We start from the raw sequence: 20,357 nt of genomic DNA on the forward strand, positions 1-20,357 counted from the left end.
CTATTTTATGGACAACCTGAATTAGTGCATGTGCCTTAGGTTTAGAGCTCATCAGTGATGCGTTCTGACATAGTGTAGTATATTAGCCTGGGTGAGGAAAAGAGCCCCTAGGACCTCATGATGTATGAATTCTTGATGCGTCATCAGCGTGCCATCACTAAACAAGTCTCCCATTGTGGTGACACCTGCAGTTTCCCAGGGCAATAGTCTAATAGATGTAAGCGTACCTAACCGGAATAGGCAGACCATGCAATGGGCCATCTTCCAGTACATGTTGGCGTTATTTAGCATTAAGAGGTGTCCCAGGGGAGACACAGCAGTAGGCAGTAACAATTTTTGTAATTTACCAGACTCCAGTGCATGTGGTGAATAACAGATTTCTTGCAGGTGGAGCTTGGTCAGCCAGTAAGATAACCACAGCAGCTGGCCCGCTAAGTATTATGATTTAAAGTCAGGTGCACCCAGACCATCCTAATCCGATCGGAGTTCCAAGGCCAGACTGAGTGGCTTAGCTGGTGCTTGTTATCCTCTGCCTGGTCTTTAAAGCAATATTTACATGCTAAAATAATATTGTAACATGATTTATTGGTTTGTGATCAGTCTTTTGTCACTGAACTTAAATCCTAAGTAACGTTCCTTGTTTTATGTTTTAAACATGAATCCAGGGAGAAAAAGTGGAGGGCCTTCAAGCACAAGCTCTGTATCCATGGAGAGCAAAAAAAGACAACCACTTGAACTTTAACAAAAATGACATTATCACAGTTTTGGAACAGCAGGACATGTGGTGGTTCGGGGAGGTCCAGGGTCAAAAAGGATGGTTTCCGAAGTCTTATGTGAAACTAATATCAGGGCCTATGAGAAAGTCCACAAGGTAAGTGTATTTTGTGTAAACTGTTTAGCATGAAATAGCTTTTATTTTAACATTACAAAAAAGCATGCTTCAGACAAGGGGAGTTTGTTTAACTTAGTGCGTGCTCTTGTATGCTCTCCATACGGCATACGAGATCACCACATACATGTCCACAGTCTGTATGACAATTACTACAAATTCAATCTACATTTTGTTGAAATATTATTTAGTATTTGCATTGGACACAATCTTGCATTTCCAAACACGGTAAAAAAAAAATGGTGTTATGGGACATTGATACTTTTAAAAGGCATTCTTTAATTTATTAACCTCACTCAGAAAGACATTAAACTGGTTTCTTGTACCGGCGACAGCAGAATCACTTTTTTTCTTGTTTGTGCTATAAGCAAAAGCAGCAACAGTTGAAGGGTTAAGTGTCTTGCTTTTTCTAATGTACTATAAAGTAGGAAAATATTTTTTGATTTGAAATATAAAATTCAGTTTGTCTTAAGTTGTAGCTGTTAAAAGGAAGCAAGTCATCTATGTTCATACTGCATTTTATACCTACAGTCTGGGTATACAAAAAGATACCACACCTGATTGTAAAATTAGAACTCCATTTAATAAATAAAACAAGATAAAAATGACAAAACTCCAATAAGTAGAACTTGAGTCATACATTTTTAAAGATTAAACTGTAAAGTAGCCTTTATAAACAAAAAGCGGCAATCCGGGGATATCTGGTCATGCCGGACTGGGATACAGTCTAAAGTACAGGCTGACCTCTATAGAGCATGGACCAGATACAGGAACCCAGTGAGGCCTGCTGAACAAAAGTACCCTAATCCCGATGGCGTTGATGTTGTAAATGTGGGGTGCAGCAGAAGTATGCAACGGTGCCGATCCCCGCAGTAAAAGGAGATGAGTCAATTTTCTCTACTCGGCGGCAGTGATTTGGTGGGTCCGGAGGCTTTGTGCCCAGTCTATCCCTGCAACACCTTTGATGCACCTTTGATCCATGCAACAGGACCAATCTGCCAGTTCTGAACCCCGTAACAGGAGCATTGCGCTGATTCCAACCCATGCAGCTGTAGCGATGTCTGGTTGACAGCGTATAAGTTGCTTCTGCTGGAGCAAGCACCTTTAAGGCTCACCTCCTAGCGTCCAGTACTGGGAGGGGTCACCATTTGGCATAGGTGCAAAAGTAGGTTGGTTGGGAATCTTTTATGTCCCAGAGACTTAAGATCAGGAGACTAGCTGACTAGCCTTCTGAGTCGTTCTGGGGTGGAGAGATGCAGGTCCAGTCCTTCTCACTCCCAGACAAGAGGACAGCAGGCACTGGTCAGCACAGCAAAGCAGGTGTACAGTAAAAAGCAGTCCAGCAGAGTGACAGGCCTTCAGCAACACAGAAGTCCTTCTTTCTAAAAGTGGCATTTTCAGAATTACCATTCAAAACGTGTCTTCACCGTATGATGGGATGTTCAAGTGTGATTCCAGAGTCACCAAACGTGAACATCCTATCTCTTCCAGATTCTAAATTACACTTATAAAATGTAATAAGGTAATCCCAAAGTTGGACTATGTGAGAGATAGGCCTTGCAGTAGTGAAAAATGTTTTTCACTACTAGGACACGTAAAACTTAAACTTAAATGCCCCACCTTTTAAACAGACTGCACCCTGCCCTTGAGGCTGTCTACGGCCTGCCTTAGGGCTGACATATGTACTAAGAAGTAAGGTTTGGGCTTGGTAAAAGGTTTACTTTGCCAGGTCGACATGGTAGTTTAAAGCTGCGCAAACAGGCTCTGCATTGGCAGGCTTGAGACCAGTTTAAAGGGCTTCCTGAGTGGGTGGCACAATCAATGCTGCAGGCCCACTAATAGGATTGAATTTGCAGCCCCTGGGCACATGTAGGGCACATTAATTGGTGGCGTATAAGTAAATTAAAAATACCAGTTGGGGGTAAGCCAATGTTATCACATTTTAGGAAAAAAAGTGCATCCATTTTAACACTGGTTAGCAGTGGTAAAGTGTGCAGAATCCTAAGGCCAGCAAAAACAGGAGGTCTGAAGGAGAAAAAAAAGTTAGGGGAAACCACGGCAAGGAGGCCAGGCCTAACATTTTACAGATATTAAGAATAATATTTCATAAGGGCAAGAAAGTAAGTCACAATTTATTTTGCTTATTATAAATCTAACCTTTTATCATGCAATTTTTATTTTCTCTGGACATCTGTATCTGGCCAAAAATGAGAACTACTCTGCTGTCCTTTACATTTTCAAGGGGATGATTTTATTGTTAAACCTTTCTGTCTACCAATCTGCAATGTTTAAAATATTTGTATAATAGGTGCCACCGAAAACTTTACTTTTCACTCGCTGGATCTTAACTTTGTTCCAACTTTTTTTTTAATGTTTGCGTTCTTACCCTTTGAAGCTTTTGAAAATTAAAAATATGTATGGCCAGAGACCACTATTTCTGTCTCTTAGAACTCATTTGATGAGCAAAGGAAATACAAACATACATCAACCATTGGTTGCTTTGGCCTAGCTACCTACAAATATTGTTTGTGTCATTCACATTCTGAATCTACCCACAGGTGTATTTCCTCTTCACTATCATATTGCTATCTCATTGGATAATGGGTGCAGTTGTCCATATCTAGAGTGCTTCCATTGCAATGCATGGGGGGCTTTGTTCTCTCCTTTTCCCATAGCCTCTGAAAATTGAAGTGGTGCGTAATTACCAAATGTATCAAAATCACATATTGAGGGTTGAGTTATCTGTGAATATCTAGACTTTGTCTCTTAACAGCCCTTGATGGACCTGAAAAATGATTTGTTCAGAGTTGGTAAAGTAGTGATCGGGGAGAGAAAGCATGTCTGCAGTTAGCCTCTCATGCACACAGCTGTGCCCGATTCCCTCCGTCAAGAGGGTGATCTGCCACACTCTGAAGAAAACTGAAATGGAGGGAGGTGGCCTTTGAAGCACCCATTCCAGTTGAATGATCCACTGCCTAGCTTTGTCCTTCAAACAAAAAGGGGGCGGATTCAGTCACCCGTGGACCTGGGTAAGTATTTGATTTTGCGGGGAAAGCACACTTCCACGGCAGTAATACAGCAAACCCTCAAAGAAGATAAAGTGTTGTTGATTAACTTAATTTAGATAACTTTTCTGAATGTTTATGAAAATCTAATTTCTTTGTAAATACTTTGCAAGATAAAGCATTCATATATCAATCAAAAGTCGCATGATATAGAAAAATCAAAAGTATCAATAAAAGAACAGGTGCTCCTACTAGGTGACAGCGCAGTGAAAGTGAATAAGTGAACTTAAAGTGCCCTAGTGTTATTTACAAGTATATACATCAACAGGTGGCTGTCAAAGAAGTTGTGATTCCATGTGCGACTCCCATATTTTGAGTGCTGCAAATCCTGAACTACATTTCTTTTAATAATTCCTGAGGACTTCCTAGCGTCAGTAGAGTTTTTGTTTCTGCAGATGGACACTAGATGGCGCACAGCCCATATGGCGTGCACGTCACGTGCAGCTTCAACATTTTATAAACTGGTGTTTCCTGGCGTACTAGGGTTTAGCATCCTCCTGGTTTTCTCGCTTGATGAAAGCAAGTGAAAGATCATGATTTTGGTTCTATATGATTAGAGGGGAATATATATTTGCCTTTTTCAGAGAAATTGGGTGTTTGAAATCTAGGGTGAGTAATTGTTCCCTTTGTGTAAATACGTTTTGCCGAGGTGCTGTGTAGCTTTGTCTGCTGCATTGTGTTGGTAATGAGGGTTGGTGCTTTGTTTGTTGTGGAGCTCCGTTTACTGTGATGGCAGGCTCTGGAAGCCAGTTGCATTTTGTAAGAACCTTTAGGGGGAGTGAAAGATTTCCTTGGTGGGGGAGACTACAATGCTTTTGATAACAGAAACATGGCACGTTTTACAATTTTGGATTATCAGGAAGGGGGTTGGCTATTTGCATGCCTGTGTTTCCTACATCAGGATTCAACAAGTAAAATGGTTGTTTCCAATAACAAGAATATGGTATGTTCTACTAGAAAGTTGTTTGGCTCATTGTATCTCCATGAATTCCCCATTGGGTTTCGACAGTGACTCCTTCCCAGTTTTCCCTGCTTACAAGGGGACACTGGCGTCATTGGTATATGGATTAATTCTGGCTTCATTAACCTGCTTAGCAACTTAGGGGTAAGTTTCACTACAGTTTTTTTGTTTTTCCTTACTTTGCTTGTTTGATCACGGCAGTACTTGGTAGACAGTCAAGTAGTAACTTTTGCCTTTACAGTGATTTGAATCCTCTGGGTGCAACAGGGCCTTTGGATTGTTTTCCATGCCTATATCGAGTTTTTCTTAGGTGAGCAATTTCAGTTTGTCTTCAGGATTCTTATTGTGACCTTTGCACCACTGTCTAATTCATTTATGCATAGCTTGGGGCTTGCTAAACCTGCGTGGTATGTCTTTGGTTCTTAAACTCTATTGCATGGTTTGATTCATGTTCATTTCTTTTAGGTGCTTTCTACACATACTCTTGGTCCTGGCGATGACCCATTGGTAATTCATTTACTGTTGTAGAAGTGCTAAAAAAATTGAATGTAGACACCCTGTTTTCAAATGCGGGATTCAAAATATGGGTGTCGCACATGGTCACAAATTCTTTGACAGCCACCTGTTGATGTATATACTTGTAAATAACACTGGTGCACTTTAAGTTCACTTGTTTACTTTTACTGTGCCATCACCTAGTAGGAGCACCTCTTTTTATTGATGTTTTTTATTGATACTTTTGATTTTGCAATATCATGTGACCACCTTCCTCTGCCTACAAGAAGCCTTGGTGCTAAATATGTAAACAAAAAGGGAATAGGGCCAGTGACAGCACCTTTCCTAAAAAGAGCACCAAGCCTCCTATCACTAATCCCCACCACTTCTACCCTTAGTGCCCCTAGCAGTAGCAACAATCGTGGTAGCAGTAGTCAGTCCAAAAGTGTAGCTGGGTCACCCTGGGGACTGTATTTGGCTCTGGGCTTGTTGGAGAGACCACCGAGGCTGTGTTGGTCTCTGAGGGTGGCATTGACCTTGCAACCCTAGCTGCTTGTCCCCTTAACATGGATATGTACAGGCAGCATCCCTTGATAATGGTGTTGAGGCTCAGGCCTACAGGGACACAGGTGCCAGTGTCACAATGGTGACTGAAAAAAAAAAACAGGTCACATGTACCAGGTGACTGATGCTCACAACAACACTCAGTGCCACCCCATGGCACTTGTTAACTTTAGCTGGGGGGAGATGGGGTTACTGGCCCTAAAAAAGTGGTAGTGTCCTCTTACCTACCCATGGAGTGTCTGCTAGGTAATGACTGAGAGTCTTCAGCTTGGTCTGAAGTGGAGTTGGGGGCCCATGCAGCAATGCTGGGCATCCATGGGCATATCTTTGCTCTGACCAGAGTACAGGCCAAAAAGCAGAAAGGACAGGGAGCCTGGCACAGCGGCCCAGGGCCCATAAAAAGATAGGCAGGCAGGTTAAAAAGTTACCACCTGCTCCTTCCTCCAGTGAGGATTCCACTCCCGAGGGAGAACAATCTACTACTTGGGTGGAACCTACACCAGAGGAGCTTAAAGCTACGAGCCAGGGAGCCACCAGGGAGAAACTCAGTTTGGAACAGCAATCCTGTCCTACACAGGAACGTTTAAGGCAGCAAGCTGTAACACAGGAAGCAGGGGATGTCAGTGGTACCCATTGGGTATACTGGGCCAACAGCCTCCTTTATTCAGAAACGAGGACCCTAAACCTGGTGCCACCAGGAGATTGGTCATCCCTCAGAAATTTAGGGAGTTCCTGTTAACTTTGACCCATGACATTCCCCTTGCAAGCCATCTGGGGCAAAGCAAAACTTGGGACAGACTTGTCCCTCGCTTGCACTCTCCCCACATGTCTGAAGATATCAAGGAGTTTTATCGCTCCTGTGTGACCTGTCAAGCCAGTGGCAAGACAGGTTGCACTCCAAAGGCCCCCTTAATTCCACTACCAGGTGTTGGTGTACCCTTTGAGAGGGTTGGGGGTGGATATTGTTGGCCCCCTGGACCCTCCAACAGCCTCTAAGAAAAGATTTATACTGGCAGTGGTAGACCATGCCACCAGTTACCCAGAGGCAATTACTCTTAGGACCATTACAACCCCTGCAGTGGCTAGGGCCCTCTTGGGAATCTTCTTCAGGGTGGGGTTTCCTAAAGAAGTGGTAACAGACAGAGGTGCAGAATTAATGTCTGCATATCGCAAAACCATGTGGAAGGAGTGTGGTGTCACTTACAAATTCACCCCCCTTTACTATCTAAAACAAATGGGTTCGTTGAAAGGTTCAACAAAACCCTCAAAGGCATGATAATGGGACTCTCAGAAAAACTCAGAAGTAGGTGGTATGCCCTATTCCCTTGCCTCCTCTTTGCCTACAGGGAGTGGCCTACATCCCCTTTGATCTTTTGTTTGGACACACTGTTAGGGGTCCACTTGCCCTTCTGAAAGAAGGCTGGGAGCAACCTCTCACTCTTCAAAAACAGGACATTGTGAATTACGTATTAAGCCTAAGATCCAGAATGGCCGAATACATGAAGAAGGCATCCAAAAATCTTCAGGCCAGCCAAGAATTGCAGAAGCAGTGGCATGATCAGAAGGCTGTGCTGACTGTTTATCAGCCAGGACAAAACATGTGTGTCCTGGAGCCTGTGGCTCACACACAATTGTAGAGAGAAGAGGTGAGGTCAATTACCTGGTTTACCTGGCCACTCCCAGAAGCCCTTACAGAGTGCTTCATGTGAATCGCCTAAATCCCTGTTATGATAGGCTGACATGACCTTGCTCATGGCCACTCATGGTCAGGAAGAAGAGTGACCCTCTCCCTGACCTCTTCTCTCATAATACAGTTGATGGCTCAGTAGATGGTTTTGTCCTTGCTGACTGCCTCCCTGAGCAACAAAAGGATCGTTGTAAAAATGTTGTGGGTCAGTTCTCTGAACTGTTCTTTCACCCCTGGTCAAAAAACATCATTTGAACACACCATTGACACAGGTGACAGCCTGCCTGTCAAAAGCAAAATATACAGGCAGCCTGATCATGTCAGGGAATGTATCAAAGCTGAAGTTCAAAAGATGCTTGACCTTGGAGTTATTGAGCCTTCAGACACCCCTTTGGCTAGTCCTGTGGTCCTAGTACCAAAACCCCACTCTCAAAATGGCAAAAGAGAGATGAGGTTCTGTGTGGACTACTGAGGCCCCGATACAGTAACAAAAACAGATGCTCATCCAATCTCTAGGGCAGATGAGCTGATAGACTCTTTGGTTTCTGCCAAATATCTAAGCACCTTTGATTTGACTGCTGAATACTGGCAGATCAAGTTATCAGAGAAATCAAACCTAAAAGAAGCTTTCCCCACTCCTAGTAGGCACTGTCACTTTACAGTGATGTCCTTTGGACTGAAGAATGCCCCTGCCACATTTCTAAGGTTAGTGAACAAAGTTCTCCAAGGCCTGGAAAGCTTCAGTGCAGCTTATCTTGATGACATAGCTGTCTTCAGCTTTACCTGAGAGGATCACCTGGTCCACCTTGGAAATGTATTGGAGGCCCTACAAAACAGGCCCCACTATCAAGGCTTCAAAGTGCCAGATAGGGCAGGGCAAGGTGGTTTATCTGAGCCATCTGGTAGGTGAAGGCCAGATCCAGCCACTCCAGGGCAAAATTCAAACAATCCTGGTTTGGACTGCCCCTAAAACGCAGACCCAAGTCAGAGCCTTCTTAGGCCTCACAGTGTACTATAGGAGGTTCATTAAGAACGTTGGCTCCATTGTAACACCCTTAAATGACCTTCCATCCAAAAGGATGCCCAAGAATGTTTTGTGGACAGCTAGCGGCCAAAAAGCTTTTGATGACCTGAAACAGACGATGTGTTCTGCACCAATACTCAGAAGCCCGACTACTCCAAGCAGTTCTTTGTATGAACAGATGCTTTAGAGGTAGGGAAAGGGGCAGTACTCTCTCAACTAAATGATGAGGGCCAAGACCAACCAATAGCTTTCATAAGCAGAAGTTTGACTCCCAGGGAAAAGCTTTGGTCAGCCACAGAGATGGAAGCCATGGCTTTGGTCTGGGGCTTGAAGAAGCTGAGGTGATAACTGTTTGGAACTCACTTCCTTGTTCAAATGGCTTAAGCAAATGAAAGGTGAAAATCCCAAATTGTTGAGGTGGTCCATCTTCCTACAGGGAATGGACTGTACAGTGGAACATAGACCTGGGAGTAACCACTTCAATGCAGATGGACTCTCCAGATATTTCCACTAAGACAATGAAGACTAAACTGGGCAAGGTTAGTCTTATTGTCCTTCATTTGGGGGTGGGAGGGTGTACGAAAGTACCATCTTTTTGGCATGGTAACCCCATTTATTGCCTTCTATCAATGTGCTTAGACTGTTTTCACTGAGATCTGGCTAACCAAGACCTCCGTGATTGTGATCTCTCCCTCTAACTTTGGTTGCCTAGGACTTTTGGTAACTCCACAATTGGCATACTGGTGCCCCCCAAAAAGTCCCTACTATATGGTACTTAGGTCCCTAGGCCATAGGGTCAAAAGGGGTTCCCAATGAGCTGCAGCATGTATTGTGCCGCCCATGCAAAATGTGTCTGCAGGCCTGTCATTGTGACCTGCGTGAAAAGGTGCATGCACCCTTTCACCACAGGTCACTGCAAGTCACCCCTATGGTAGACCCTCCTCGCCCAGAGGGCAAGGTGCAGGTCCTTGTGGGTGAGGGCACCCCTACATGAGCAGAGGTGCCCCTATGAACTCATGCTCCATTACAGTGGACTTTGTAAGTGCAGGGAAGCATTTTTACCCGTGTACTGGACACAGGTACCTGTGTCCAGCTACATAATGGTAACTCTGAACCTGGGTATGTTTGGTATTAAACATGTTGGAATTATACCCCAGTTATGTTGCCAGATTGCATGATTCCATGCACTCTGGGGACTCCTTAGAGGATCCCCCAGTATTGCTTCTAGCAGTCTTCTAGGGTTTTCCGGGCTGCTGTCACCCCTCAGAGGTTTCTGCCCTCCTGCTGCTTGGCCAGCACAAGCGGGGGAAGGCAGAATAAAGTATTTCCTTGGGAAAGGGAGGTAGCACCCTTTCCTTTGGAAATAGGTGTTACAAGGCTTGGGAGGGGTAGCTTCGCAAGCACAGGTTTGCTTTGAAGGGCACATCTGGTGTCCTCCTTGCATAAACCAACCTGGGGATCCCTGGTCCCTGCTATGGCGTGAATCTGGACAAAGGAAAGGGGAGTAACCCCTCCCTGTCCATCACCACCCCAGGGGTAGTGCCCAGAGCTCCCCCGGGTGGCCACTCGATAATGCCATCATGAAACCAAGATTTGCAGAGGGCCCCTGGGAGCATATGAGTGGCGAGGTCAGGCAGATGCTGTCAAAGACCCCTCCTGATAGGTGGTCACCCTGCAAGGTGACCAAACTACCTTTGAAGGCTATTTAGGGACTCTCTTATGGGTGAGTCCCCGGATTCAACGTGCATAACTCCACCAGGACTCATCTGCATCGTTTACTTCTACTTTTGGCCCCTGGAACTGCATCTGGACTCTTCAGGGACCGATAGGACTGCAATTCTAGCAATGACTTTGCTTTGCAGCATTGTTTCCCCGGCTTCTTCCAGCAACTGCAACATTTTCCAGGCTGTGCATCCTCTGGGGTTTGGCGAGACTTTTGCCTGCACCAACAAGCAAAGAAGGAATCTCCCTTAGAATCTCTCCCCTGCAGGCACCTACAGCAACAACGTCTGGCTGCATGGATCTGCTCTCCTCTGGAACCACATGGCTCCTGCATCACAGGTGGTGGTCCTCCCAGCTGTCCAAGGTGGGAGACGGTGAACCCTTGCCTTGCCTTGCAGGATAGTACCTCTGTGCACTGTGACTCATGTAGCTGCCAAGGCTTGTTGTCTCCTGCTCCAAGGAGTCTTCAGTCTTCTAGTTGCGCCGGCCCCCAGCACTTCATCTGCCAAGTTCAGTCTCCTCTCCGATGCTCCAGCGAAGTGGGACTCCTCTCCAGGTGTGGTGACTGAGCCTCACTGTGACTTACTGTGCCTGCTGCGAGTGGGTTGCCTGTGGGGGCTTCAACTGCTTCTGTTGGCTCTCCCAACTGCTGAGGGTCACCCCGGACTCCCTTCCAAGGGTCGAGTCCCATGGACCTTACTGGTCTTCTTCAGCCTTGCAACTCTTCTTTTGCTTCTCTGCATTTATCAAGGCTTGTTGGTGGTTCTCCTACACCATTGACCATCTAGAACCAAACAGCCGACGTGGGACACCATCAGCACTGCTCCAAAGACTGCTCTTCAGCCCGTGGGCTCCACAGCTGGTCTTCTTCTTCCCTCGTTGACCCGGATCTTCATCCACAGAACGGTGGGTAGTAGCTCCTGCCCCCACTGGACACCTTTTTTTTGCAGATCCTCTTCTACCAGAATCCACTTTTGGTTTCTTCTAGACTGGTCCATTTCTGGCACAATCCTTTTTCTGAGTCACTCAGGTACTCACCTCTTAGGGTTCCTAGTTCTTCCAGCTCCCCTCTAACAACTCCATATCCTTGGGTGGGGGACTTCACTTCTCATTCGACTTTCTTAGTATATGGTTTGGCCCTCATGTTGTTTCTATGCTAATTTCTGATTACTACTACTGTGTGTTTGTGTATGTGTGTGTAAATATATGTTCAATGGCATGTGTAGCTGCAGATACACATGCTGTGCACATCCCGCCATCTGGTGTTGGGCTCGGAGTGTTACAGGATGTTTTTCTTCGAAGAAGTCTTTTCGAGTCACGAGACCAAGGGACTCTTCCCATTTCGGCTCCATTGCGCATGGGCGTCGACTCCATCTTAGATTGTTTTTTTTCCGCCATCGGGTTCAGACGTGTTCCTTTTCGCTCCGTGTTTCGGGTCGGAAAATTAGTTAGAATCTCGGAAAAATCGTCGGTATTGTTTGCGTTCGGTATCGGGTTAATTACAATAGATCGACACCGACTTTTGAAGAGCTCCGGTGGCCCTTCGGGGTTTTTTCGATCCCCCGTCGGGGCCTGGTCGGCCCGGCCACGTGTCACTTCAAGGCTGATGGAATGGACCCCATTCCGCTTCTGCCCAAAATGCCATAACAAGTATCCATATACATATCAGCATCTGGTCTGTAACTTGTGTTTGTCACCGGAACACAAGGAAGATACTTGTGAAGCCTGTCGAGCGTTTCGGTCCAGGAAGACACTAAGAGACCGAAGAGCAAGGAGACTGCAAATGGCGTCGGCGCCGACAGGACAAGAGCGTTTCGAGGAGGAGGAAGAAACATTCTCCATCCAGGAATCGGACTCGGATGAGATCGATCCCGAAGAAACACCGAAAACCATGAGTAAGACATCGAAACACAAAACTCACGGAAAAACCACTAAAGCCCAGGGGACGCCTCCGCCAACAGGCCATGGCTTAACCTGAAAAATAGGTGACCGATCATCGGCACCGAAAAAGGGCACGCTGGTGGCGAAGTCATCCGACTCCGGTTGAGATACCGCCACACAGAAATCCTGGGCCCGAGATAGTGGCTCCGAGCAGGTTCGGCACCGAAATGGGTCGGCACCGAGAGACCACGACGCCGAAAGTAAAAAAGGTTTCGTCGGAACCGAAAAAAAGCAGCCGAAAAGGTTTCGATACCGAAACATCCGGCCTCGGAACCGAAAACAAGTTCCTACACTGAGGAACAAGGACTGTCCACACAATTGAAGACACATAGATTTGTACAGGAATTGGAAACAATAGAGCCAGACTATACACAAAGAAGGCTCCATATCCAAAAAGAAACAGGGAAGATCAGTACTCTCCCTCCGATTAAAATGAAACGCAAACTTGCCTTTCAAGAAAAAGACAAGCAGCCACAGGCAAAGGTGGCTAAACAAGTAACCCCGCCACCATCTCCACAATGCTCTCCGCAACCATCACCGGTAGCCACTCCACCAATGATGCAATCCCCAACTCATACAGGAATGAGTCAAGATGACCCTGACGCATGGGACCTTTATGACGCACCAGTGTCAGATAATAGTCCTGAATGTTATCCAGCTAGACCGTCGCCACCAGAGGATAGTACAGCCTACGCACAGGTGGTGTCGAGAGCAGCGGCATTTCATAATGTCAGCCTGCATGCTGAGCCCATTGAAGACGACTTTCTTTTTAACACACAGTCGTCCACACACAGCCAGTATCAAAGTCTTCCTATGCTACCCGGAATGCTAAAACACTCCAAACAAGTGTTTCAAGAGCCTGTAAAAGGAAGGGCCATTACTCCAAGAGTGGAGAAAAAATATAAACCGCCACCAACAGACCCCGTGTACATCACACAACAGCTAACACCCGACTCAGTTTTAGTAGGGGCAGCGCGCAAAAGAGCGAACTCACATACTTCAGGAGATGCACCACCTCCAGATAAAGAAAGTCGAAAATTCGACGCAGCAGGCAAGAGGGTGGCGGCACAGGCAGCAAACCAGTGGCGTATTGCCAATTCACAGGCTTTGTTGGCCAGACACGATAGGGCCCATTGGGACGAAATGCAACACTTTATAGAACATTTTCCCAAGGAGTTCCAAAAGAGAGCGCAGCAGGTAGTAGAAGAAGGACAGAGTATCTCCAACAATCAGATACGGTCAGCAATGGATGCTTCAGACACAGCTGCTAGAACTGTCAACACAGCAGTAACAATAAGGAGACATGCATGGCTTCGTACATCAGGATTTAAACCAGAAATACAGCAAGCTGTGCTGAATATGCCATTCAACTGACAGCAGTTGTTTGGGCCGGAGGTGGACACTGCGATCGAAAAACTTAAGAAAGACACTGACATGGCCAAAGCCATGGGCGCACTCTACTCCCCACAGAGCAGAGGCACATTTCGAAAAACACAGTTTAGAGGGGGGTTTCGAGGACAAAGCACAGAACCCACAACCTCACAAACAAGACCCACTTACCAGAGCCAGTATCAGCGGGGAAGTTTTCGGGGACAATATAAAGGGGGACAATTCCAAAAGAATAGAGGAAAGTTCCAAAGTCCCAAAACTCCTCAAAACAAACAGTGACTTCCAAGTCACACATCCCCAACACATAACATCTGTGGGGGGGAAACTAACCTAGTTTTACAAACATTGGGAGGAAATAACAACAGACACTTGGGTCCTAGCAATTATCCAGCATGGTTATTGCATAGAATTTCTCAAATTCCCTCCAAACGTCCCACCGAAAACACACAATATGTCAAAACAACATATAGATCTTCTAGGACTAGAAGTTCAGGCATTGCTACAAAAAGAAGCAATAGAATTAGTACCAAGCCAACAGAAAGGGACAGGAGTTTACTCTCTGTACTTTCTCATACCCAAAAAAGACAAAAGTCTGAGACCTATACTAGATCTCAGAACATTAAATACATACATCAAATCAGATCACTTTCACATGGTGACATTACAGGACGTAATCCCACTGCTCAAAAAACAAGACTACATGACAACACTAGACCTAAAGGATGCATATTTCCATATACCGATACATCCTTCACACAGAAAGTACCTACGGTTTGTATTCCAAGGGGTACATTACCAGTTCAAGGTGTTGCCATTCGGAATAACAACTGCGCCAAGAGTTTTTACAAAATGCCTAGCAGTAGTAGCTGCACATATCAGAAGGCAGCAAATACATGTGTTCCCGTACCTAGACGATTGGTTAATCAAAACCAACACGCTAAAACGGTGTTCACAACACACGAGGTACGTCATAGAAATCCTCCACAATCTAGGTTTCTCAATCAACTACACAGTCACACCTTCTGCCGTGTCAAACACAGCAATACTTAGGGGCAACAATCAACACAGCAAAAGGGATTGCCACACCAAGCCCACAAAGGGTTCATGCATTTCACAATGTAATAAAAACCATGTATCCAAAACAAAAGATACAAGTCAAAATGGTGATGAAACTACTAGGCATGATGTCCTCGGGCATAGCCATTGTCCCGAACGCAAGGTTGCACATGCGGCCCTTACAACAGTGCCTAGCGTCACAATGGTCACAAGCACAGGGTCAACTTCTAGATCTGGTGTTAATAGACCGCCAAACATACACCTCGCTTCAATGGTGGAACAGTATAAATTTAAACCAAGGGCGGCCTTTCCAAGACCCAGTGCCACAATATGTAATAACAACAGATGCCTCCATGATAGGGTGGGGAGCACACCTCAATCAACACAGCATCCAAGGACAATGGGACACTCACCAAAAACAGTTTCACATAAATCACTTAGAATTATTGGCAGTATTTCTAGCGCTAAAAGCATTTCAACCCATAATAAGCCACAAACACATTCTTGTCAAAACAGACAACATGACAACAGTGTATTACCTAAACAAACAGGGAGGGACACACTTAACACAGTTGTGTCTCCTGGCACAAAAAATATGGCATTGGGCGATTCACAACCACATTCGCCTAATAGCACAATTTATTCCAGGAATTCAGAACCAGTTAGCAGACAATCTCTTGCGGGATCACCAACAGATCCACAAATGGGAGATTCACCCCCAAATACTAAACAAATACTTCCAGAATTGGGGAACACCACAAATAGATCTATTTGCAACAAAGGAAAACGCAAAATGCCAACACTTTGCATCCAGGTACCCACAAGATCAGTCTCAGGGCAATGCGTTATGGATGATCTGGTCAGGGATATTTGCTTACGCTTTTCCCCTCTCCCACTCCTTCCATATCTGGTAAACAAATGGAGTCAAAACAAACTCAAACTCATACTAATAGCACCAACATGAGCAAGACAACCTTGGTACACAACACTACTAGACCTCTCTGTAGTGCCTCATGTCAAACTACCAAAGAGACCAGATCTGTTAACACAAACAACAGATCAGACATCCAAATCCAGCATCACTGAATCTAGCAATTTGGCTCCTGAAGTCCTAGAATTCGGACACTTACACCTTACACAGGAATGTATGGAGGTCATAAAACAAGCTAGAAAACCTACCACTAGACATTGCTATGCAAATAAGTGGAAAAGATTTGTTTATTACTCCCATAATAATCAAATTCAACCCTTACATACATCTGCCAAAGACATCATAAGTTACTTACTACATTTGCAAGTGTCAAAGCTAGCTTTCTCTTCCATAAAGATACATCTTACCGCAATTTCAGCTTACCTGCAAATTACGCACTCAACCTCACTATTTAGGATACCAGTCATAAAAGCGTTTATGGAAGGACTAAAGAGAATTATACCACCAAGAACACCACCAGTTCCTTCATGGAACCTCAACATTGTCTTAACACGACTCATGGGTCCACCTTTTGAGCCCATGCATTCTTGTGAAATGCAATACTTAACATGGAAAGTTGCATTTTTAATTGGTCTTTCAAAAGTGGGGAACACCAAACATAGACCTGTTCGCAACAAACGAAAACACAAAATGACAAAACTTTTCATCCAGACACCCACATCCCCTATCAAAGGGCAATGCTCTATGGATCAATTGGTCAGGAATGTTTGCATACGCTTTTCCCCCTCTCCCACTCCTTCTGTTTCTAGTCCACAAGTTGTGTCAAACTTCACTCAACATGATACTCATAGCCCCAACATGGGCACGGCAGCCATGGTACACAACATTACTAGATCTATTGGTAGTACCACATTCCAAATTTCCATGCAGACCAGATCTGTTGACCCAAAACAGAGGTCAGATCAGACATCCAAATCCCAAAGCACTCAATCTAGCAATTTGGCTCCTGAAGTCATAGAGTTTGGATATTTACAACTCCCATCAGAATGTATGGAAGTTATTAAACATGCAAGAAAACCCACTACTAGACAGTGCTATGCAAACAAATGGAAAAGATTTGTATATTACTGTCAATCTAAAGATATAGACCCTCTAACAGCATCAGTACAAGATATTGGATGTTGTTTACTTCATTTACAAAAATCTAGCTTAGCATTTTCTTCAATAAAAATACATCTTACTGCAATTTCTGCATATTTACAAAATATACAACATAGCTCTTTTTTTTTTTAGAGTTCCTGTCATTAAAGCTTTCATGGAAGGCTTGAAATGCATCATTCCACCTAGAACGCCACTAGTTCCATCGTGGAATCTAAATATAGTGCTTACAAGACTTATGGGTCCACCATTTGAGCCAATGCACTCATGTCAACTGCAATTTCTAACGTGGAAAGTTGCCTTACTTTTAGCTATTACTTCTTTACGAAGAGTAAGTGAAATATAAGCTTTTACTCTTGAGGAACCTTTCTTTCAAGTACACAAACATAAAGTTGTATTGAGAACAAATCCGAAATTTCTACCAAAAGTCATACCACCAGTTTACATTAATCAAACTGTGGAACTGCCATTCTTCTTTCCACAGCCAGATTCTGTGGCAGAAAGAGCTCTACATACATTGGACATCCAAAGAGCTGTAATGTACTATATAGACAGAACCAAACCATTTAGAAAGACTAAACAACTATTTGTAGCTTTCCAAGAACCACATATAGGTAATCCTATATCAAAACAAGGTTTAGCAAGATGGATTGTGAGGTGCATCCAAACATGCTATATCAGAGCAAAAAGGCAACTTTTAGTTACTCCCAAAGCACATTCTACAAGAAAGAATGACTGAAATATGTAAAGCAGCTACATGGTCAACACCACATACATTCACTAAACACTACTGTGTAGACGTATTATCACAACAACAAGCCACAATAGGTCAGGCTGTCCTAAGAACGTTATTTCAAACAACTTCAACTCCTACAGGCTAACCACAGCTGTTTTTTGGGAGGACAAACTGCTTTGTAGTCTATGCACAGCATGTGTATCTGCAGCTACACATGCCATCGAACGGAAAATGTTCTGCTGCATATTCACATGCACCCTCCCTCCTCCCCTGAAGCCTGTAGTCGTTTAAGTTACTACATTTGTATTTATATTTACATTTGCATGGACGTCTCTTACTGTATACATATGTACTCTATCACTCCTTCCTTTACCCTCTGATGGGAAAACACTCTAACAACGGAGTAGATGCCCATGCGCAATGGAACCGAAGAGGAGGAGTCACTCGATCTTGTTACGCGAAAAGACTTCTTCGAAGAAAAACAACTTGTAACAGTCCGAGCCCAACACTAGATGTCGGAATCCATATGCACAACATGTGAATCTGCAGCAGAACATGCCAACAACAGATGTACACTGGGTAAGTGACATTTTCCATATTTATATATATATATATATATATATACATATATATATATATACACACACACGCACACTTTTTTTACATTTACATGGACATCTTATCTACTTACTACATTTACTTGTACATTTATATTCTTTCACTGTATCACTCCTTACTACACCCTTCTGCTGGAAAACAATCTAACAAAGGAGTCAATGGCCTTGCGCATTATCACCGAAGGTAGGAGTCATTTGATCCTGTGATGTGAAAAAAAGACTCCTTCGAAGAAAAACAACTTGTAACACTCCGAGCCCAACACTAGATGTTAGGATTATGCATAGCATGTGAATCTGCAGGACTACATGCCACGAACAGATGTACACTACGTAAGTGACATTTTCCATATATATATATATGTCTGGTTCTTCCATGTGTGATAAGTTTCTGTGTGACTATTGTCGTATTGCATGAGCTTTGCATGTCTCCTAGATACGTCTTCGCTGCTCATCCACAGCTACCTCTAGGGAGCCTTGGCTTCCTAGACACTGCCTACATATACTAATATGGGTCACCTGGTATAAGGTGCCAACACCATAGGTGTTCACCAAACACCAGGCCAGTTCCGTACACTCTTCCACTGTGTTTTGCTAACTCAAAATTCCCACTCTAGTACAGGAAACTGCCATGTAAGTGAATATAGCACTAATGCTTCTAGTTGGCGGAGCACCTGTTTGTGGCTACAGTATGCCAATATCAGCCACATAGTGACCATCACTGTTAAGTTCTCAGACACAGGATGAAAAACAAGAGTAATTTAGTTGCTGCCTTTGTCTTCTGTATATTGTTCTTCTCCATTCCAGACAAATATTCTATTTGTAAGAAAGCAAAGTGGACTTTTGTGCATTTATATTTTATATATTTTGTCATTCACTTTTTCACACCATTCACCAACATTCCAGGTAGCGAAAGTATAGGTAAATAGCGCACCCTTGTTCAGTACTGTGTGTACTGCATTGATCGTCTATACTGCATAAGTAATGGTCCTGCATTCTTTTGATACAGCCTGCATCTCCCTCACAGGAGCAAGGCAACAAATTGGTCTAAACCATGAACCCAATCTAGACTGTTAAGAAGTAACTCCCAGAGGTATGAACCAAGGGTACCACACTAAAGTCAATAATAACCAAGAAATCTAGTGCATAAGTGTGGTATAGAGACTGTGGGGAGGGGGTGGGATCGAAACAGCTCAATGTTCTGCCACCCCTTGAAACCCATAGAAATGTTGTTCTGTAAATGATGAGGACCATGCTCTGTGAAAACATAATGATGTTGCCCTGGGGGGAAGGCCGCAGTGTAGTAACTTTGCAACCCCAGCACAAGTCATGTAGTAAAGAGGATCTACTTAAAAAATTCTGTAGATGTCAACCTCTGAAATACCATCAGCTGTCACATCATGACTGCGAAGCCACTTGAGAAGTCTTGGAGTTACTTTTCAATTTCGATGATGTCCCACCAGAGACAATGGCTTTATTTGAGGGTCCATTTTGGTGGATATCATCCACTGCCCTACTGGAACTGATTTTTCAACTTCTCCTTCGGTTCTGACAACAAGGCAATCTGAACTGCAAACTCATGCAGGCTGCATGTTAGAGATCTGTTTCCTTTGTATGCCAGGAGAAGGCTTCCCTTGTGCCTTGCTGTTGCAGAAACTTCACACAAATCTGAAGATCTTCGGTTTGATTATATAGGTCAGGTACCTTAGTTGGTCTCTGTTACTGTTGCTCTGTCCACCAGTTTCCTTTGATCGTTTCTGAGGAGACTGACATCCAGAAAGTAGCTGTCTAATCTATCAGGAGCTCCTGGTGGATTGGTTGGCGTGCAAGAATATCACCATTAAGCACCTCATGTTGTTCTTGTCCTGCTCTGGTTGTGACTGGTGCTGGTGTGTAGTCCTGGGCTTCCCCATGTTGGGAAGAGGTACTTGTTAGTCATGTACAGTTTTCATCATCTATCACCCACCAGGATTATCACTAGTTTCATCACCATCTTGACATATTTCAGTAATAGTGTACCATAACTGAAAGTTCAAGAAACAGTCAGTGCCCTTCTGTGGTTGTCTTCCAGACTTCCCTAGTGCAGGCTGCATGTTAGAGGTCTGCTTCCTCCTTTGCAGGCAAT

The 20,357-nt window shown here is 44.2% G+C and overlaps 1 protein-coding gene across 3 annotated transcripts in view; it reads left to right on the forward strand.

Moving 5' to 3' along the window:
• The window catches only part of ITSN1 (intersectin 1), a 1,130,286-nt gene that overhangs the window by 688,856 nt on the left and 421,073 nt on the right, over positions 1 to 20,357 (forward strand). For all 3 annotated transcript variants that reach the window (XM_069202488.1, XM_069202489.1, XM_069202490.1), the window contains exon 23: positions 666 to 871. In XM_069202488.1, the coding sequence (XP_069058589.1) occupies positions 666 to 871 (206 nt within the window). The remainder of the gene's footprint in view (positions 1 to 665; positions 872 to 20,357) is intronic.

This window comes from Pleurodeles waltl, chromosome 8 (assembly GCF_031143425.1).
Source record: "Pleurodeles waltl isolate 20211129_DDA chromosome 8, aPleWal1.hap1.20221129, whole genome shotgun sequence".
Classification (NCBI taxonomy): domain Eukaryota; kingdom Metazoa; phylum Chordata; class Amphibia; order Caudata; family Salamandridae; genus Pleurodeles; species Pleurodeles waltl.